Source organism: Dendrobates tinctorius, unplaced genomic scaffold (genome assembly GCF_039654945.1).
Source record: "Dendrobates tinctorius isolate UK_male_01 unplaced genomic scaffold, ASM3965494v1 ptg000070l, whole genome shotgun sequence".
NCBI classification, from domain to species: domain Eukaryota; kingdom Metazoa; phylum Chordata; class Amphibia; order Anura; family Dendrobatidae; genus Dendrobates; species Dendrobates tinctorius.
In genome coordinates, this window is record NW_027361738.1 from 43,477,083 (window position 1) to 43,499,271 (window position 22,189).

Consider the following 22,189-nt stretch of genomic DNA (forward strand, 5'->3'; position numbering starts at 1 on the left):
TTTATCCGGAAGTCGACTTCACCCGCTGGAGCAGGTTTCTTCTTTGTCAAGAAGAAAGATGGGTCGCTTCTTCTTTGTATCGACTACCGGGGTCTTAATGAAATCACAATCAAGAACAAGTACCCGCTACCTCTTATTTCTGAGTTATTCAATCGGCTGAGGGGGCGCGAATCTTTACCAAACTAGACCTCCGTGGAGCCTACAATCTCATCGGTATTCGCTCCGGAGATGAATAGAAGACCGCTTTCAACACCAGGGATGGGCACTATGAATATCTGCTCCAGCCGTATTCCAGGAATTGGTAAATGACATGTTCCGTGACCTTCTGTACTCCTGTGTGGTAGTATATCTGGACGATATCCTCGTCTTCTCTCCTGACCTGTCCGCCCACAGGAGAAATGTCCGTCAAGTACTATTGCGCCTGAGGGAGAATCGCCTGTATGCTAAGCTGGAGAAGTGCGCCTTTGAACAGTCCTCCCTTCCGTTCCTAGGCTACCTCATCTCTGACTCAGGCTTACGCATGGACCCAGAGAAAGTATCAGCCGTGCTCAATTGGCCGCGCCCCCACGGCGTTAAGGCAATTCAGCGATTTCTTGGCTTCGCAAATTACTACCGGCAGTTCATTCCTCATTTTTCCTCTTTGACCGGTCCCATCTCCTCCTTGATCCACAAGGGAGCTAATCCTCACGTCTGGCCATCCGAGGCCGAGAACGCCTTCTTGTCTCTAAAACAAGCCTTTGCCATGGCATCCGTGCTCCATCGCCCAGAGGCTAATAAACCTTTCATCCTCGAGGTTGATGCTTCGGCAACCAGGGCCGGAGCAGTGCTTTCTCAGAAATCCCCCTCCGGTCTGCTTGTTACGTGCGGTTTCTTTTCCAAGACTTTCTCCACTTCGGAACGGAACTATTCCATTGGAGACAGGGAACTGCTGGCCATCAAGTTAGCCCTCGAGGAGTGGAGGTACTTATTGGAGGGAGCCGTACATCCGTTTACAATCTACACGGACCATAAGAACCTCGCTTACATTCGATCGGCACGGAGACTCAACCCTCGGCAGGCCAGATGGTCCCTGTTCTTCGGCCGATTCGATTTTGACCTTCACTTCCATCCCGGCAACAAGAACCTCAAGGCTGACGCTTTGTCCAGGTCTTTCTTGTCTGCAGATATTGAGGAAGAACCCACGCACATCTTGGACATTCCAGGCTCATCACGGTGGCACCTGTCACGTTAATTTCGCCACCTCCTGGTAAAACTTTTGTGTCAGAGAAAGACCGGAGGCAGGTCTTACGCTGGGGGCATGCCTCCAAACTTGCAGGTCATGTCGGCCTTAAGAAGACGCTTGTCCTTGTGTCCCGCTACTACTGGTGGTCTACTCTTCTCCAGGATGTCCGAAGTTTTGTCGCCTCTTGTCCGTCCTGTGCCAAAAACAAGGTTCCTAGGCAGCTGCCCTCTGGTCTTCTACACCCGCTCCCAGTTCCTTCGGCTCCCTGGCAACATGTTGCCATGGATTTTATTACCGATCTACCTAAGTCTGCAGACTGCACCGTCAGCGCCTGACTTGGCAAAAGTTTTCATCCATCATATCTTCCGTCTCCATGGATTGCCCCAGCATATTGTTTCGGACAGAGAAGTCCAATTCACCTCTCGATTTTGGAGAGCCCTATGCCGGTCTATGGACGTCACACTTGACTTCTCATCGTACCACCCACAGTCTAACGGTCAAGCAGAACGGAGTAACCAGAATTTGGTGAACTATCTCCGGCATTTTTCTAATGCCCACCAGAATGACTGGTCTGACTTACTCCCGTGGGCTGAATTCGCCTATAACAATCACATCAGTGAATCTTCTGCCAAGTCACCTTTTTTTGTCGTCTACGGGCAACATCCGGGTGTACCCCTACCGGTTCCTCCTGTCTCGGGTGTACCGGCGGCTGATCTTCTGGCCGGGGATTTCTTCAGGATCTGGAAGGAGACCAAGACCGCACTCGAGTTAGCACGTGACAGGGTGAAAAAACATGCAGACAAGAAGCGCTTGGATTCCCCATTATATCATCCAGGTGATAAGGTTTGGTTATCTTCCAAGTTCATTCGCCTAAAGATCCCTTCGCATAAACTGGGACCCCGGTACATTGGACCCTTTGAGGTCTTGGCTCGCATCAACGATGTCTCCTACAAACTGCGGCTTCCCGCCTCGCTCCGCATCCCTAATTCCTTTCACGTGTCCCTTTTAAAACCTGTCATCCTCAATCGGTTCCATGACTCTACTACCCATTCACCTCCACCTGTCACCGCTGACGATGTGTTTGAGGTTAAAGACATATTGGCCATGAAGAAGCAAAGAGGGAGGACCTTTTTCCTGGTTGATTGGAAAGGCTTTGGTCCCGAGGAGAGATCCTGGGAGCCTCGGGAGAATATCCAGGCTCCTCGAATCGTGGCTAAGTTTCTTTCCAGTCTGCGGAGGGGGGCACGTAGGGAGGGGGGTACTGTCATGCCGCGGCGGCCCCCACTGGCTCCCACACCGCGGTCATCCCGGCCACTGCCACGGTCCCCGCTGGCTCCCACGCTGCTGCCACGGCCGCCCCGGGTCTCACTGCTGCTCCCCGCTATCCGGCACACTTACCCACTGCGCGCTCCTGCTCTGTCTCCTGCTCTCCGACCGGCGCGCACTCCTGCCTGGCTTCCTGCTCCTCGACGGGCGCGCGCTCACACTGTGTTAAGAAGCGCGTGCGCCCTCCGTCCTCCCTGAGGGCGCGTGCTCTCCTCACTCTGCTCTGAGGGGGTCATGACTCGGAAGTCCCTGGCTCACTCCCTAAATCAGGCCACCTATCCCTCCTGGTGGTGCCTGATTATCATTTGTGCCTATCAAGTGATTCTGGCCCCACATCCAGCTGAGCGTGTCCCTGCCTGCAGCCTCCGCTCCCCTGCCTGTACCTTATCACCTCTCTCCGCTTTCCTCTCTCCTAGGTCCTGGTAGTCCGTGGCTCCGTCCTGTCCTGTTCTGGTCTCCCAGCTGTGTCCTCCAGTCCGTGCCTGGACCCTGCCGTCTTGTCCTTGTTTCCAGTCCTGTCCGCCATCCGTGTTCCTGTCCTTGGGTGGTCCTCCGCCAGCCTCTCCGGCCTCCCGTTGTGACTCCTGTGTCCTTCCCTGGGTACCAGCTGCCATGGTGATAGTTCCCCGTGGGTCTGCCCCTAACAATCCCTGTATAGGGGGTTGTCCACCTGGTCAGCTCGCCCGTGGGAGGTTCGTTGCCACGGTCCAGCGGGTCCACTCCAGGAGTACCTCCTAAAGTCTCACAAGACCAATAGTTTCATACTCATTGCCGGCGGGGTCAGCGAGGTCCGGCAGCCACGCCCAGGATGTGTGCGTGAAGAAGCCATAGCTCTGTACCCAGAAGTCTTGCAGTCCAGGATCGCCGGAGATACGTCTAGCCACCGCAGCCATAAAAGCGCTGCGGCAGCCCAGGTTACTATGGACGCCTCAGCCAGAGGCATTTCCCACAGCAGGAGTCAAGGATCTCTTCCGGATGTGGCACCATCCCTCTCCTGGAGAGCTACAGCCACCGACTCAGACGAAGATAAGGATCTTACTTTGCAAGCACCTGCACAACTGTGCTTTCCCCCCACAAGGGGCTTGAGCAAGAGCTGCCTTGAGGACATGGACCAGGAGCTGATACATTCAAAAAAGGGTGAGGCTCTCCATGTGCCCCTGCCTGTTTCACACGTTGACCTTAAATCTTTAGTTAGAAAGCTTTTCGCTTACCTTCCTTCCCTTTCCCTGTTTAATGACTGAAAACCAATAAAATTATTTGAAAAGAGAAAGCTTTTCGCTGAGGCTTTAGGCGATTCAGTTACTGCTGCTTTTCCTATAGCCAATCAGAGTTAGTTTGATCTTAGCATCACACCTACAAGTGCAAACCCTTATGTACCTCAGACTCTGTTGAAGAAGGCTCTGACATGCGAACAATCCCCCATGGGATTCCATCTGAGCGCCTCCATCAAGGAGCTTATCTGGAGTAAGAACTATGTTGATCTGTTCTCAATATTGCAAACTCAGAGGGAACAGCATAGTAAATTTGAAAAGAAAGATGACAAGTTTATGACAGATGATAAAAAGCAAGGGGCTCTGAAATCTTTTAACAACTGGCTCCAAGCATTTTCTATTTATTCTGCTGTTCTCTGTGAAAAATTTCCTACCTTATGCAATGGGCTTTTTTAACATATTTACATAATTCTTGAGGCTTATCGTAACTTTGGCAGCATGGCCTGGCTTAGTTACGATGAGGCATTTAGACAGAAATTAGCAGTTCATTCAAATGTCAAATGTGGTGTAAAGGACGTAGGTCTCTGGATTAATATGATGCTCCCACAGAGGCACTCTTTTAGCAAACAACCACTTACTGCAACTAATAAGAAGGGTATAAACCTAAAGAAACACGGAAGTAGATTCCATATATTTAAAAAGTTATATAAATCTTTATTGGTCAAATTATCACAAAAATTAAAAAAAAAAAAAAAACACATCAAGGGAGACACAAGTAACAAATTGGATCTGCAAACACAGAGATCAGTAAACCTGATACATTTCAGCCCTTAAATATAAAGTGATATCATACCCAAGTTAGCCAGAAAATATATAAAAAATATATCCCAGAAAAATTCAAACAGTTGGTGCTTATGAAATTCAATGTGCAAAAAAGAAAAAGGGGCCGTCTCTGCAACCAGGTCATGTATAACTAAGTCTTTTAGAAACTCTCCTTCCCTCTACTCACACTGTTAAGAGCACTTGCTCTTTCTTACATGTATACCTATGGTACTATAAATTCTTCCCCGCTATTATTATTGATCTTTATTTGGAATTTTATAACGGTTTATGCTTTTAACCTAGTAAGATTTATATGGTCCTTATGTTTATCTTTCAATAAGGAGTTGCTCTTGTTGTACATGTGTTTTCATGAGCATTAATTATGATGCCTAGCATTTTGAACTGATTGACCTTCAATTATAGTGAGCACTATTAGGTTTTTGTACAGCATATTCTTCTGGCTTCATTTATATATACAGACCTATGATTATTTCTAATCTCTGAACATCAGCTCCTATAAAGCATTAACCGTGTAAATGAAAAAAAATTTGTGATAGTCACTAGACTACTACAATTTATACCTGTTGAGTATATTTCATTGTAAGTGTGTAACTTATATACAACTTATAATAGTAAGATAATAACATAGTTATTAAGGTTGAAGGAAGACTTTAAGTCCATCTAGTTCAACCCATATCCTATCCTAACTTGCCCTAACATGCCCTAACATGTTAATGAAGAGTTGGTTTCTTTATGCATTAAACCTTATGAGCACTAACTGTGACATAGAATACTATGATTTTTTTCTGACCCATATAACCCATTTTTCATATAGCTAGATTCTTAATGTTCCCCCTTTTATTGATTTCATTTATTGGATTGTGTGAAATTGAAATTATTTAACCAAATTTTTTAAATATAATATCTGGACTACTGGCAGCTGTCACTAGACTCATAGACTAAAACTAAAAACTTTTTGCTTAGATAACCTATTTAGTCTATTTATACTAACATTTTTCCCTGGTAAAGAAAAAGTCTCTTTTCCCTTTTATTTTTTGCACATTGAATTTCATAAGCACCAACTATTTGAAATTTTTTTGGGATATATATTTTTGATATATTTTCTGGCTAACATGGGTATGATATGAATTTATATTCAAGGGCTGAAATTTATCAGTTTGCTGATCTCTGTGTTTGCAGATCCAATTTGTTATTTGTGTCTCCCTTGATGTGTTTTTGTTTGTTTTTTTTTTTAATTTTTGTGATAATTTGACCAATAAAGATTTATATCACTTTTTAAATATATGGCATCTGCTTCCGTGTTTCTTTAGGTTTAAGTTTGATTTTGGAAGTGCCACAGATAGCTAGGCCGCAACTTATTTTGTTTGTAATAAGAAGAGTATTTGCTTTGCGTTCAATGAAACATCTTGCAAATGGCTCCATAATTGCAGGTTTCGCCATGACTGCTCATTCTGTGGCGGGTCCCATCCTATGTCCAAATCTTTAAAAAGCAATCCAATAGCCCCTAACAGAACATTTAGGCCGGTGTCACACTAACCGACGCAAAATACGGTCCGTAGTTTACAGGTGTAATATGGATGAATGACCCCTAAATAGTGCTCCGTATGTCATCCGTAATCAAGGTGTGGTCGCGTATTTTGCGCATGTCAGCATCCGTATGTAATCCGTATGGCATCCGAATGCAATCCGTATGGCGAGATTTTCTCGCAGGCTTGCAAAATGGACATATAATGGAGCCCTATGACAGGGTTTTTAACAGAAAACCAAAGAATAGATATAGACACATAGAATGCATATATATATATGTATTCTATGTGTCTATATCTATTCTTTCATTTCTTTATTAAACCTGTCAGTGTGAGTTTACTGTATAGCGCACTGAATTGTCGGCTTTGCTAAAAGACACCTGGTGCGTATTTCTCGCAAGTCACATGTGTGGTCCGTGTGTAATCCATATTTTTTGCGCACCCATAGACTTGCATTGGCGTATTACGGGCGTAGTACGCTGACAATCGCAGCATGCTGCGATTGGCACGGACCGTAGAATACGGACGAGAAATATACGGCTGTTGGGAGCTGCCCCATAGAGAATCATTGGTCCGTGTCTAATGCGTGCTTTTAGAGCCTCTCACTCGGCCGTATTCCTCGCCAGTGTGACCCCGGCCTAACAAGGAGTTTAGTCTTAAAAGCCCCAAACCCGATGATTTTGGAAAAAATGTTACCATGGCTAGACAAATACCCAGATCTGGATAGTAGGGATTTGTTATACTAAGGTTTTTCCACGGGGTTTTACATACCTCCTTTTAAAGGTATTGGCTGCAAGCTAGTTAAAAATCTTCCTTCTCTATCGTGATTTCCTGAAATAGCTAGAACTAAAATTTTTAAAGAATTGCAGCTAGAGCGGGTAGCTGGTCCTTTTGATCATCCCCCATTTCCTGATTTTTGAACGTCCCCGATGGGAATTGTCCCTAAGAAAGAGTCAGGTGCTTTTAGACTTTTACATACCCCCATGGTTCTTCTTTAAACGACGAAGTTGATAAATCACTTTGTAAGTAGTATACTTAGGAAATTTGGGAAGAATGCCTTAATGTCCAAATCGGATATTAAATCTGCTTTTCAACTTCTTCCAGTGAACCAGTCCGGTTTTAACTCATTGGGCTTTTATTATGATAATAAGTTTTTCATTGACAAATGCATGCCTATGGGTTTTTCCCTTGCTTGTTTATATTTCGAAACATAATTGTCATTTTTACACTGGGTTATTCAAATACCTTGATGACTTTGTATTCATCGGCCTCCCTGACTATAGTGTATGCATCGATCTCCTTAATAAATTCATTTTTATTTCCAACGAATTCGGGGTCCCTATTGCATATGAGAAAATACAAAAACTGATCAGATGGGTAGAGGAGCTAGCATACATTTAAAACCCATTTATGATTTTTCTATTTGCCCGGTGGCAAATCCTCAAAGATTGCTGGTTAAGAGACCCAAAGTTTCTGGCCCATTCTTTATTCAATCTAACGGTAAACCGGCTACTGTATAACAATTCAATTAACTTCTTAAAAAATGCTTAGCCAAACTTGGAAAAGAACATTTAAAAATCACTACCCATTTGCTCAGGATCAGAGCTGCTACCAAAGCTTCCAGGCTGGGTCTACGGGATGAAAAGATTATGAGAATGGGTAGATTGGATTCTAGGAGATTTAAGTTGTATATTCGCCCTGATCTCTATGATTACTAAACTTTAATATTCACTTTGCAGAACCTCTGATAGTATGGATTGTCGGACACTCTTGTATATTCTGGGCTCAGAAGAGAGCAAGTCAGAGGTCTTATACTGAGAACCTTTCTTTTAGTTCCTCTTATCTACAAATCTTCTGCCACAGTGTCTGGGGAATGAAATGGAATGATTTGATTAATGAATTGGGAAAATTATTCAGTTTCCTTCGCCTGACCTAATTATAGTTCACTTGGGTGGGAACGATCTAGGTAAAAATAAAATATTAGACCTTATGGCTAACCCTAAACTTTAACTTTACTTGTTTTGTTTTTTTCTGAGATTGTTCCCAGATTTCTTAGGTCGACACCAAACTTATTTTTTCTGGATAAAATCAGAAGGAGAGTCAATAAAGGAATGGAACGGTTTATGGTTTCACTAAATGGTTTCTCTTTCAGGCAATTGGACTTAGAGGGTTTTACCCCTGATATTTACAGGAATGATTTAGTTCACCTTTCTGACATTGGACTTGATATTTTTAATTTGGATCTTCAGTCCATAATTGAGAAATGGCTGTGGTGTTTTTTTTTTTGGGGGGGGCATGCCTCTCTGAGTCATGGCGCTTGGGAAAATCGCCCAGCTATCTGGGTGGATTGGTTTATTATATGATTAACTTATTGCAAGTTGGGTATTAATTTAACAAAATATTATAAAGTCTATTATGGTTACCCTAAATAAATACCATGGCCATTATTCTTCCACAATTCTGTGTTCGGTGTTTTATTTCATATATATTTATGGGTTTTGTGTTACCATGAGTGCCATAACAGCATACTGTCATGTTTGGCAGTTATTTGTTACCTCTAAACTAGCATGTTAGCCACAAAGTACGTCACCAAGAGATGCCCCGAAATACCATACTACCCCTCCGTTTCCCCTAAAATACTTTGCCAGACACCAAGATATTTCAGCCAGAATGATCCCACAATAGTATACCAGTTACAGATGCTCCCAAAATGCTATCATGGACGCTCTTCATCCTCAACCACACAAACTTTACAAGTGATTGAAGTAAGAGGTTTTCTTCTAATTCACACTTCGCTACATAACAATCTTAGTCCCTTTATTATCATGCACAAGAGTTGCAGAGGTTATTATTAATTTCTAAGGTTATTACCGTAATCACAGTCTTCTCAGTCTTTGTCCTTGGGTAAAAGCTCGGAGCTACAGGCCGTAGTAGAATCCCAAGATACTGAAGATACTGATGAAAAGATTTGGCAAAATTCTTATTAGCTTCAGATTCATAATCTCTGTTGCGTTCAGAATTTATTGTTGAAAGCCTAGAAGTAAAAAAAGAGGCAATATTATAGAAATATAATTAATTTTTAATTGGAGAAATCCATTCTTTCCTACAATTACCTTGTTTCTACTTCCGAAGTTTATCAACTAAACAGCATTCAGTTTCTATATAGATGAATGTTATGTTTTCGCTCATTCTGCACATGTGGAAACCTCTTTTTTTTTGCATTTTCCCTATTCTTCTATCTTTCATATGCCGTCTCACTTCTAATTTTTTGTCCACTCTTTATTTAAAGAAGCACTTATCACATCAAAATTTATATCCTCTTAATATATTGTAGTCATCATATTATGTAGCACTGTGTACTTTGCTCATTCTGTCTTTCTACCCAGTTAATTCTTCCCCTTTCCATTAGGTCTACGACATCACGTGATTAAAAACTGTCTAGGTGAATAGTTCTAAGCGCTATGTAGAAAAAGGAGGTCAATTTTCACTGCACATCAGTCACTGCAAAAGTCTATGGCAGAAGGAGGAGAAGTAGCTGGGTCTGGAGTTGAAGATGGGAATGATAAATGCAGGGAAAAGAGACTTCCTGTTTCTACATAGTGTTAGGCGCCAGGACTCGCCCGCTGCACGGGATGGAGCTTAACCCTTGTCTGGTGCTGTGGTCTCTCATTCTGGCTTGGCCGCTGAGATGACTGCTCAGCGCAGACTTCAGTGTTGTGAATTTTCTTTCTGGTCTCCCTCTGGTTATTACTGAAGGCAGTGGAGCTGGTCAGATTGACAGAGGGGTTGTGAGTTCTTTTTCTGAGCTCCCTCTGGTGGTTATTGGAGGTAGTGGAGCTGATCTGATTGACAGAGGCTGGCCACCTGATAATGAGGATGACGATTGGAGATCTGGGGTTTCAGATTGGGATTTAAGACAGCTGACTCCCTCTATCCCTGCTGATGATTTTCTTCCTGTGCCTTCTGAGGTCTGATGTCTCCTGCTCTGTCCCTGCATGGTTCAGCTAAGAGGTTCATTTGCTATTCTGTTTGCATTTGATCTGGTTTTGTCCATCTCTGCTTTGTGCGGTTCAGCCAACTTCGGCTGGGGCTGTGCTGAATCACATGCACGCACCTTGCCGTGTTTGCTTGTTATCACGTTTTTGCACTGAATGTTATCCTGAAGTTGTCTTAATGAAGATACCTTGAGCTTACGTCTTGTCTTGTTTTGCTTCCTGCACATCCTTGTCGTCAGACACTCGTACCTAGTGTCTACCTGAGCCGGCCGTCTGGTGCCAGCAGTCGTGGTGGCTCACCCCCTTGGTCTTGCACCTGACACTCCCCTGTACAGGGGGTGGTTCCTCACAAGGTCAGCTCACCCTAGGTGGGTGGGTGCCACGACCCAGAGGGTCCACTCTAAAGAAAAACGACTCAGTATAAGCTGACCTCGTCACAGACTATGTGGGACTATTTTCCTGTATGGAGCATCATGTGTGGCCATTATACTGTATGGGGCACTTTTTTGGGCCATTATACTGTATGGAGCCACTTTTCTGCCAGGTATGCTAAAATTATCCCAATTAATGCCCTAGGCCACCAAGGATGAAGTCTTTAACTACTTTTCTGTCCTATGCTGTTCCGAGGAACGCTGATAACCTATTCCTCTGCAGTAGATCATTTGGGCTCCTGACAGTTTCTCATTCTCTCCTATAGACCATCAGAGAAACAAATATTAACTTCTTCACTGGCCCTTTATCACTAGGGTTGCAAACATTAAGCATGTCTCTGTTCTAGACCTTGGGGATGTTCCTGTAAACCCAATAAGTACCTTAGTTAATTATGGATAATTATTTGGCACAATGCAGAAATATTTCTTAGTCATTATACTGGTTTGTCAGATTTAGATGGAACAGTTTCCTAATACTCTTTAAGCTTAGGGAACCTTGGCGTTGATCAATAGGAAGACTTCAATCACCTCATATGGGAAGATGCTTTAAATTGTCTCATATTAGGCAAATAAAACTTTCTGTCTGACTCCCATATTGTAATTAGAATAAAACTAACAGATTAATGAATATGTTTCCTCGTATGTTATCCATCATCTCCATCAAGTATCATGGGGGTTACCATCTACAAGGTCACCTGTATTTTATTTACAATGTATATACCGTACAGATATAGTGGGGTTACTTGTATTTTACTGAATGTTCAGAAAAATAATACATTTACAGAACAGGAGAAGGACTTGGTATTATAGATACAAGTAAGCTAAGCAGCAGTACTCAATGTCAAGCAGCAGCTGTGAAAGCAAGCAAGATTGTAGGGGGTATAAAAAAAGAGATAAAATCCCACGATCCCAACGTATTGTTACCCCTTTATAAATCACTGGTGAGGCCAAATCTAGAATATAGAATACAATTTTGGGCTCCACATTTTAAAAAGCATATTCAGAAGTTAGTCAGTTCAAAGGCGGGCAACTAGATTATTACAAGCGATGGAAGGCCTCTCATATGAGGAGAGGCTGGAAAAGTTGGGCTTGTTTAGCTTAGAAAAAAAAGACGTATCTGAGGAGATCTAATTTATATGTATAAATATAAGTTTGGTTAGTACAAGGGACTGGTGCATGACTTATTCCTTCCAATTGCCATACTAAGGACCAGGGAGCACTCATTACGTGTGGAAGTAAGGCTATTCCGGCAGCTAAATAGGAAATGGTTCTTTACAGTTAGAGCAGTCAGACTGTGGAATGCCCGACCACAAGAAGTAATGGCAGCTTTTAAAAAAGAGTTGGATGATTTCCCCAGTACACGTAAAATTGGGTGATATAAATAATTTAGTGACAAAAATATTTAATTGGAGGAGAAAGGTTGAACTTGATGGACCTAGGTCTTTTTTTCAACCTAATGTACAGTACGTAACTACGTAATTACAAGTCTATTACCTTGAATTGCTGGAAGCTTCGGATGGAAGAGAATCCGGTTGTCTGCTGTAGACTTTACGAATATTTGAGAATTCATTTGCTATAATGTGTTGAGTATAATCATCTTTCCAAGATAAACCTAAAGGGACACAAAAAAAAGATTACAATCCTCTGCTTACACTGCTGGCATTTGCCTACACATCCTTATTAAATACAGTAACACCGGAGTGTCAGATCTTGTATAACAATGATAATAATAATAATAATAAAGAATAGTCAAAATGATAATGGCAGCTCTGAATATAATTGCTGATCACCGCGTGATGACGATCACATATATATTGTTGATCTTATGAACATTACATTTAGCACTCCAAAAGATTTGTGATTGCAATTTCACTATGGTTTTCAATGAGACGACTGAAAGCAAATTTAGCTGAAAAGTGTTGGATCACATGTATTACTGAAGCTTATAAATCCACCAATATATGTTTTATGTAAAAAAATACATCCACATTAACAAGGTTTGTGATCTATGCACCAACCACCTGTAAACTCAGCAGTAAAATCGTGGTGAACCCGAGGTTGTTTGGAGTGGCATTCATTTTATGTGCTGGGCAAGTGGTGTAATTTAAAGCTCATGAATCCCAATGCAAAATCTCCATCCCCCCCACCCTAACTATCACAGATCTTTAATAGTAATATTCTTTACTTATGGGCCAAAAGGACGGTTTGGGCCCCCTTAGACTCCAGAGCATGGAAGCAACTGCAACCCCTGCACCACCTATATTTACACCCCTAGTGCTGGCACTCCCAATGGGATTCACAGGAACAACTGTTTATGTATGAATTGTACTTTGTGTATGGGAGAGTTGGTTGAGATGTCTGTAAGCCGAAAGATCGGCCAAAGCATCGTTCGGCTGACAGCTATCTAATGTTTATGGCCAGCCATAGAGTAAGAACCAACCGCAGAAAAAGAGGTCCTATTCTGATTTCAGTATGTGGCTTACTTCTCCTCTGTAAATAGTTCATAGAAGTTTACAAAAAAACCTTCCATCATCATCTCCTAAGAGATGAATATAATAGAATAAAATTCAATGCACTCAAAAGAGTTTGATGCCAGGTAGCGAGGACGGCCAGGTTGTGAATAGAGTAGTGTGCACAATGTCTCATTCTGCTAAGCTTTCTCTCTATTCCGATAATTCACTTATGTACCCGGCTGCTTCACTGTTTATTCAAGTACAAGGTTGTTAATTATATATTGTGTGCTCTTAGTCATTGGTAACATTTGTAAAATGATTCTTCTTGTGTCAATCAGAACTGTAATTGTTCATCAAAGAAATTATTTTTTTCATTACATCATGTTTGCACTTTGATTTAACGTATAAGGAAACATATACAACAGCTACCAGGAATTCACAGAACACAACAATTATGGAGGTGACATATGTACAGCACTCAGAAATTATTATTAGTTTTTTGCACTTTAAGGACTTCACTTTCTTTTAAGAGCCTTAACGTTCTTATTTTTCTGTTGACGAAGATGTGTGAAGGCGTGTTTTTTTGCGAGACGAGTTGTAGTTTTGAGTGGCTCCAAAGAGTAAGAAGTATCACTTCGAAACGCGTCAACCTGAATTATAGTCTCCCTGAGAATTTTTCCTTGAATGTTTTTGCCAATATATCGATGATGTCCAAAAGTCTTTGTCATGCTTTTAAAATGATGGAATTAAAAGTCTTAAATTTTATTGAAGTGCTGGATCAACCTTTGGTTGTAGATCGCTTCTCCTTTGGAATTGGGATCCTGTGCACTCATCTGTGAGCCGATCATATTTTCTACTTTTCCTCTCTGACGCTTCATAGAACAATGTAAAAGCCACTTCTGAGTCGCAGTGTGACCTGGAAAGTCGGCAGAGCGGTGACGTCACTGAGAAGAGAAGCAGAACGGCACTGGCTCCCGAAGAAGGTGGAGATTGGTAATTAAATTAACACACTGACACTACACTACATGCACATATACACAGATTTAATGAAAAAAAAATATTCATGGCTTCTTTAAATAATAAAAAATAGTCTGCACATTTATTATCCTTTTTGCTTAACTTTTTAAAGTATATCGGTTATCTTGGTTTACTGTACATCAATGTGTTTTGCTACATTTTTGTGCCGGAAGTATGGTGAAATTTTTCTTACCCTTGGTAGCATAAGCCATACCACTTAGCACCAAGCCTTTCCCTTAAACTAGTAAGGCAAAAAGCATCTAAAACACATAATAACTGTAGTGAAAGACATGTATGACAGATTTTCATTCTTCTACAAATTAAACCAGTTTTCTATCATTTATCTTGGCAAATTTTGCCCCAAAAATTGTGGTAATAACAGAGATGAATAATGAATTTCGTGTAAATAGACGGTCGGATGTTGTGAACCAAACAGTCACTTCTCACTGTTAAACTCTATATTCTTGTGGCGTCATTCCCAATCAATTGTGGTCACTCTGTCACATCCGGGGTTTAACAAAAAAAGAAAGGACAAGACAACTTTCATTAAGACAACAAAATCAGAGATGAATGTTGAGTAGGAACGTGGGGTAATTCCCAGTGTTCTTTGTCTGCATTACTACACCTAGCGGCTGCTCTTGGCTCTCAACCCAATTATAATAATTTACTTTCCTTGGATGAACAAGATCACAGTGACTCTATTTTTTTTTTTGTTGAGCACATTAATTCCATGTCACTAAAGTGGAACTGTACTGTGGGACACCCAGCTACCGATTAACAATCACTGCTGGAGACCTGTCAACATTGTGTAGTCTCAACTCCCCAATCCCCACAAAGAACAATGAGCCCCACACACTTCATCCGGCCTATCTATGAGGATAGCAAATTGTTAAGAGAGCTCAGCTGACATGTTGTAAAAAGTTAGTGCTCGCTTCATTTCATTTCTGTCTCCAATATGATGAATCTCACAATCTCATAATCCGCACTGTCCCATTCATAGAAGTTCAACAACGTTTCACAAATTAGATTGATGGTAAAAAAAATACTGTAGCTACAATGAAACAAGAATCGGGTTGGAAAGCCTGAAGCCACGTGGTACAACAGTGCCGAAATACCGGTATTCTGTAGAAAAAAGTCCTGTTCAGTTTATTCTTTTTTTTTTTCGTTTTTTGAACATTCGAAGTGTATGCACAAAGTTAATCTACATAAAAAGTAGAATAAGTTTGTAAGTACATTGCCTTATATTGTACTGCTCCTGAGTTACTGTGCAGAGCTCTATTCACAGTTCTTTAGAAAAAAAGCTGAAATCTTACAGTATTAATTCCTAGTTTACTGTCTGTACTGATTATGTCATATGTATCAGCAGAAGTGTGATTTTCCACCAAACCGCGGACAGTAAAATCAAGGTGCCCATAAACCCGTCATAAAAAAAAGCTTGATTAGACAATACCTCTTCCTCCAGATCTCCCCACACATATAGGGGAATAAGGAGAAACCTCTTATGGCAGCTCATCTCCTGTGAGACCAAAGGATTGAGCATGTTGACTTTTAACATGCCTGACCCATTTTCCCGCTGACATCATCAGTTGGTGGAGAGCGGGGATGTCTTAGTAGGCCTCCAAAAACGGTGTCCTTCACTGTCTTTATCCCTAAGTGAATAGTTGCCTTAACTCTCCAACTGGATTATGGGAGCAGTTACTAATATATAAATCTGCATTAGCAAAGATACAGTCTTCATATGGGATTTTAATAAAAAAAATCAATTGTATTTAGAATTTGTTACAATTAATAGGAACAGATAAATATGAGATATAGATGTATACGGAGACCTATGTGAATATGACAGAGGGATCTGTAGTGCTGTAAAAGGGTAAATTCTGGCTCACAGATGGAGTTTCTGGGCATGTGTGGACCAAAAAATGATAAAAATCAGTAATAAACAATTTGTCAGCGAAACCAACAATTATTAGTTTTCAAGCATAATTATGTCGGAGGAGACTGAGGCATCTTATCTTTGTGATTACATCTTATCTATAGAACAGCATCTTACAGAACATCTAAGACTATCTGCAAACTTATTCTTTTAGCTGAAACAAACAGCTGTAAAAGTAACATAACATATTAGCAAAATATGGATTATAACAGCTGTATTCATTATTTGGAAAACAGTTGAATTCCAGCAGGATCCACAGGAAATCTTGATCACTTAAAAAGTAACTTTTATTGATTATCATAAAATTATGAACAAATATGATGTTCAATGCAAAAATAGCACTAGCAGCCCAACACATATAGCAGCATAATCCAACGCGTTTCGACTCTAGGTCTTAATCATGGTATTCATTATTTGGTTTACTTTTTAAATAGAAATTAACAGAATTACTTAAGTATCTTGGATCATTACACCCAGGATCTGTAGAACATAGTAAAAAAAACAATGTTTTTACCAAAATACCTAAGTTTTCACAAATACTAACTGGCTACTGTAGCACAACAGTGTAATATTGATTTTCAGTGATGACGCTCATTCTTCTTATGCCACTGGCATGATATACGTTCAACAAGGTATGGAAACCTATTGGAAAAAAAGTCCTTTAAGATCTAATGTTGCAAACAATATCCTCATGTTTTTCAGCACATAGCACAGACTGGATTCTTATTTATTCATAAATATTGGAATTGGGACAGCCGCCCTCACACAAGCAGTCAATGCTTGGACAGTTCCCATTCAGCTGTGGGCTTATCAAAATGAATGACTCCCATGACTGCCGCATTTAATAGAAATTGGATCTGATCATTCCCTTGCTATTCTGAATCACAAAGGCCTGAAAGCTATCTGCTCACCTCTTTATCAATTTATTCATAGCACAGAGCTGTAAACTTCTTGCAAGGTTTTTTTTTTAGTTAGTTACTAATTTCTGTAAGCTTACCGTACTTTTTATTTTATCTTTAAAGCACTACTCAGGCAATTTTTTTAAGTTTTACCGACGGAGTGATATCACAAATTCATGTTCCCTGCCGGTAGAAAAATACTTCTAAGCCGCCTTCTGTTCTCAGCGCTGGTCCGGACATCTTCTGCCAGTAGTGACCAGCCGGATCGCTGCGGTGTTTGCTGGGTGAGTCGGAAGTCACTTCTCAACTTAAGTCTATGAGAGCCAGAACAAGGCCAGAACGAGGATCTCGTAGACCAACATTGAGGCCTTCTGACTGTTAGCTGTCACTTCCGGTCTTTTAACCGCTGAACAGAGTCCTCAGCCCCGGGGCACCCCGAATCCAGACGAGAAAACTCACCAAAATGAGGACTGAACCCATAGTTGATCAAGAAAGGGGACATACCAGTGGATTGACTCACCCGACTATTGAAGGCAAATTCAGCCAACGGCAGTATATCACACCAGTCATTCTGTCTAGCATAAGTCAGACATCTGAGGATCTGTTCCAGAGACTGATTAGTGCGTTCCGTCTGACCATTACTCTCAGGATGGTATGCAGACGAAAAGGACAGAGATATCCCTAATTTTTTGCAGAAAGCACGCCAAAACTTAGCCACAAACTGCACACCACGATCAGACACCACATTCAGGGGTACCCCATGCAAGCGGACCACATGCTGCACAAACAATCTGGATAAGGTCTCAGCAGAAGGTAATGCGGACAGGGGTACAAAATGAGCCTGCTTTGAAAATCTGTCCACCACTACCCATACCACCGTATTACCCCTGGAAGAGGGAAGATTTGTAATAAAATCCATGGACCGATGGGTACACGGTCTTTCGGGAACTTCCAAGGGCATCAGCTCCCCCGCCGGCCGGCTATGGGAGCTTTTAGAACAAGCGCAGACCCCACAACCAGAAATGAATTTCTTTATATCAGAACCAAGAGTAGGCCACCAGAAGATCCTAGCCACCGCCAGTCGCGTGGCTGATATACCAGGGTGAGCACACAACTTGGATTCGTGGAACTCTTGCAACAGTTTAAGGCGAAGTTGTTCTGGGACAAACAACTTGCCCCCTGGCTTGGCCGCAGGAGCCAGCGACTGGGCCCCCTCAATTTCCCGTTCCAATTCAAACAAGATCCCTGCTAACACTACCCAAGGGTGCAGAATGGAGGACGGTGGCTCAGGGACAGACACAGGGTGAAAACTACGAGATAAGGCATCAGCCTTGACATTCTTTGACCCTGGACGGAATGTAATAGTAAACTGGAAACGAGAAAAAAAAAAGTGACCAACGGGCCTGTCTGGGCGTTAATCTTTTAGGAGACTCAATGTAAGACAAATTTTTGTGATCAGTGATCACAGTAACCGGGTGACTGGCCCCCTCCAAAAAGTGCCTCCATTCCTCAAACGCCAACTTGACCGCAAGAAGCTCTCTATTGCCCACATCATAATATCTTTCAGCAGCAGAGAACTTCCTGGGAAAGAAGGCACATGGCCTGAGTTTGGTTAGAGTGGCAGGCCCTAGGGATAACACTGCCCCCACCCCCACCTCGGAGGCATCCACCTCCACCACAAATGGTTTGGAAGGATCTCGCTGTACCAAGACAGGAGCAGACATAAAACATTTTTTCAGCGTCGCAAAGGCCTCTTTTGCGAGTGAGGACCAATTTCTCACATCCGCACCTTTGCATGTTAGATCCGTGAGAGGTTTGACCACTTGCGAAAACCCCCGAATAAATTTGCGGTAATAATTGGCGAACCCCAAGAAGCGCTGAAGACCCTTAAGATCTCGGGGTTGCACCCAATCCGCAATGGCCTGCACCTTCTTGGGGTCCATGCGAAAACCCTCACCGGATACAATTAATCCCAAAAAAGACAATTCTTGCACACAGAATACACATTTCTCCAATTTGGCATCCAGATGATTTTCTCTCAGTCTTTGGAGAACAGTTCGTACATGTTCCAAATGAGAATGCTTGTCGGAGGAGTATATCAAAATATCATCTAAGTAGATAACAACAAAACGACCAATGAGATCCGAGAATACCACGTTGATGAAATTCTGAAATATGGCGGGGGCGTTTGTAAGACCAAACGGCATGACTAAATTTTCAAACAGTCCCTCGGTCGTGAGGAACGCAGTCTTCCATTCATCCCCCTCTCGGACCCTTATCAAATTATATGCCCCCCCGAAGATCCAGTTTAGAAAACCACTTTGCCCCTGATAGTTGGTTACATAAATCGGGAATCAACGGAAGGGGTTACGTATTCCATACAGTAATCTGATTAAGCTCCCGAAAATCGAGACAGGGACATAACCCGCCATCTTTTTTCTTTACAAAAAAGAAACCTGCCACCACAGGTGAGAATGGTGTATGTGTCCTTTGCGCAGACATTCAGCAATGTACTCCTTCATAGCCAAGTGCTCAGGACCGGACAAATTAAACAGACGGGCTTTAGGTAATTTAGCCCCCGGGACCAGCTCAATAGTGCAGTCAAAGGGTCTATGTGGCGGTAACGTCTCGGCCTCGCTTTCGGAGAATACATCTTCGAAGTCCTTCAGGCATTCTGGAATACCTTCCAGCTCGACAGATGATACAGACACAGATTTAACAGGTTCAACCAGCAGTGCGGATTTATCACATAACTTAAAATCATTAAACCCCCATTGAACAATCTCCCCCGTTTTCCAGTTAATAACTGGGTTATGGCATTGTAACCAGGGCATGCCCAACACCAACCCTGCAGGTAGATTGTCCAAAACAAAACAACTTAGGTTTTCCACATGAGTAGTGCCCACTCTGAGCGAAAACAAGTCAGACATAAAGAGAATTCCCACCTTAGTGAGGGGAGAGGAATCAATGGCCATCACCTTGATCGGAACCTTGAGCCTAACTGTCCCTATCTTGCAGTGTGTGACCAATTGGGAGTCAATGAGATTAATTGATGATCCACAGTCCACGAAGGCTGTAGAAGAAAAAAAACTACCGTCCACAAACAGTTCCACAGGCAGTAACACTTTAGAAAATGAGGAAAAGGGTACCTGAGGGTCTGAGTAGTCTCCCCATTGACTACCCAGACCTAGTCATTTCCCGCCGACCGGGTTGAAGACGGGCAATCAGGACACTCCCTTTTCCAATGTCCCGTTTTAACGCAGTAAAAGCATAACTGCTTGTCCTTCCGGCGTTTCCTCTCCATATCTTTCAGGGAGAGGGCGCCTACATCCATGAGCTCAGGGGCAGTATCTTTTACACTGGGGAACAATGGAGTCTCCACCTGCATCACCCCTCTGGCCCGCAGCCTGTGGTCCATCCGGACGGCCTGGGTCATGGCGTCCTCGAGAGAGTTAGATGGGGGATGTAACGCCAAGGCATCCTGCAGCCGCTCAGACAAGCCTCTGCGAAAGAGTCCTCGGAGTGCGGCGTCGTTCCAAGAGACCTCTGCGGCCCAGCGGCGGAATTCAGTACAAAACCACTCAACTGAGTGTTTCCCCTGACAGACGCTCATCACCATGTCCTCTGCCAATCGCACTCGGTCAGGCTCATCATAAATGTGCCCGAGGGCCTCAAAGAATGCATTCACAGACATTCTCTCAGGGGCAGTGGGAGAAAGGGAGAAAGCCCAAGCTTGTGGGGACCCTCTTAACAGAGACATAATGACCCCAACCTTCTGACTTTCGTCCCCAGAGGAACGTGGTCTCAAACTAAAAAGTTTGCACCCCTCCATGAAGACCCTGAACTCCTTTTTGTTTCCAGAAAAAACGTCAGGCAGTTTAACAGGTGGTTCTGGGGACACCAAAACAACATCACTCGCCCCAGCCCCCAGAGACCCAGCAGCTAAAGCCCCCCGCGCTGTCTCAGAAACTTGCTGCTGAGAACGAGCCAGAGCTTGCTGCTCCAGAGATAAACCCTGAAACATCTGACTCAGACTTTTCATCTGGTCAGCCAGAGACTGTATGGGATCCATAACTCTCTGCATAAAAAAAACCCAAAAAACTTAATGGTCAGTTATAATGTCAGGGTCCTGACAGAGCCGGCGTACAGCCTCCGCTAAGCAGGGACTCACCCGCACTGTAGGGACCCCTGGGGACAAGAACAGCTGGAAAATAAAGATGCACAGGACTTGAATGTAGAAATTTAGCAAGTCTGCACAGGACCTACGGTCATGTGACTGCAAGGGGGTGGGGCTTAGCATCCTTCTTTCAGAGAAGGTAGAAAACTCAGAGTCAGGCAAAGCGGAGGTCAAGCACAATACAGGCAAGTGAGGTACAGGAGGGATAAACAGACGGAAGGTCAGACAAAGCCAAAGGTCATACACAAGATATCAGTACAGTACCAGGGATGAGACAGAACGGATAGTCAGGGCCAAGCAGAGATCAAAAACCAAACAGATGTAGAAGGTACCAAGCAGAATCCAAAGCAATATCCAGAGAACAGACCGAGTCATACAAAGAGAATCAAGCAACCAGAACACAGCACTAACACACTCAGGGGTCACCACACAATGCCAAGGGCGAAAGTATAACTGACGGGGGATGGAAGCTTCCTGAGGCTATAAGAAGCCTCCTCAGGACCAATGAGAGGCCACCATAATAGGTCCCAGGTGTGCAGATGAGAGTCTGCACTGAGATCAGAACATTAACCCCAGAAGTGCCGGTCACCCAGCACTGGTATCATGACAGAATGTTTGTATTTTGTCCTTTGTGTATTTGTGTGAAATTCTGCAGAGTGTAAGATAAGGTTGAGCTGGGCAGCATGGTGGCTCAGTGATTAACACTAAAGCTTTGCAGCACTGGGGTCCTTGGGTCAAATCCCTCCAAGGACAACAACTGCAAAGAGTTTGTATGTTCGCCCCGTGTTTGCATATGTTTCCTTTAGGTTCTCTGGCTTCCTCCCACATTTCAAAGGCATACTGATAGGGAATCTAGATTGTGAGCCCCAAAGGGGACAGCAATGATAATGTATGTAAAGCGCTGCAAAATATGATGGCGCTATATAAACAAGGCATAATAAATAATAAGATGATATAGAAACACAAGACAATGTGAACACTGGAAAAGTATTAAGCAAAATTGTGCAACAAAAAAGTGAACTTGTTGACATGCATTTAAAGTTTCCACAAAATGAGAACTTGTCAGGTTGTGTCCAATTTCAATTACATTTTTATAAATGTGCCACAATTTATGACATCTTTCCAAACACGTAAGTTTAGGCATTCTACAAAATTA

General features: G+C 42.8%; 1 protein-coding gene across 2 annotated transcripts in view; it reads right to left on the reverse strand.

Annotated features, from left to right (window-relative positions):
• The window catches only part of PTPRN2 (protein tyrosine phosphatase receptor type N2), a 1,309,069-nt gene that overhangs the window by 934,466 nt on the left and 352,414 nt on the right, over positions 1 to 22,189 (reverse strand). For both annotated transcript variants that reach the window (XM_073581608.1, XM_073581607.1), the window contains 2 exons: positions 12,049 to 12,166; positions 9,000 to 9,162 (listed from right to left, as the gene is read on the reverse strand). In XM_073581608.1, the coding sequence (XP_073437709.1) occupies positions 9,000 to 9,162; positions 12,049 to 12,166 (281 nt within the window). The remainder of the gene's footprint in view (positions 1 to 8,999; positions 9,163 to 12,048; positions 12,167 to 22,189) is intronic.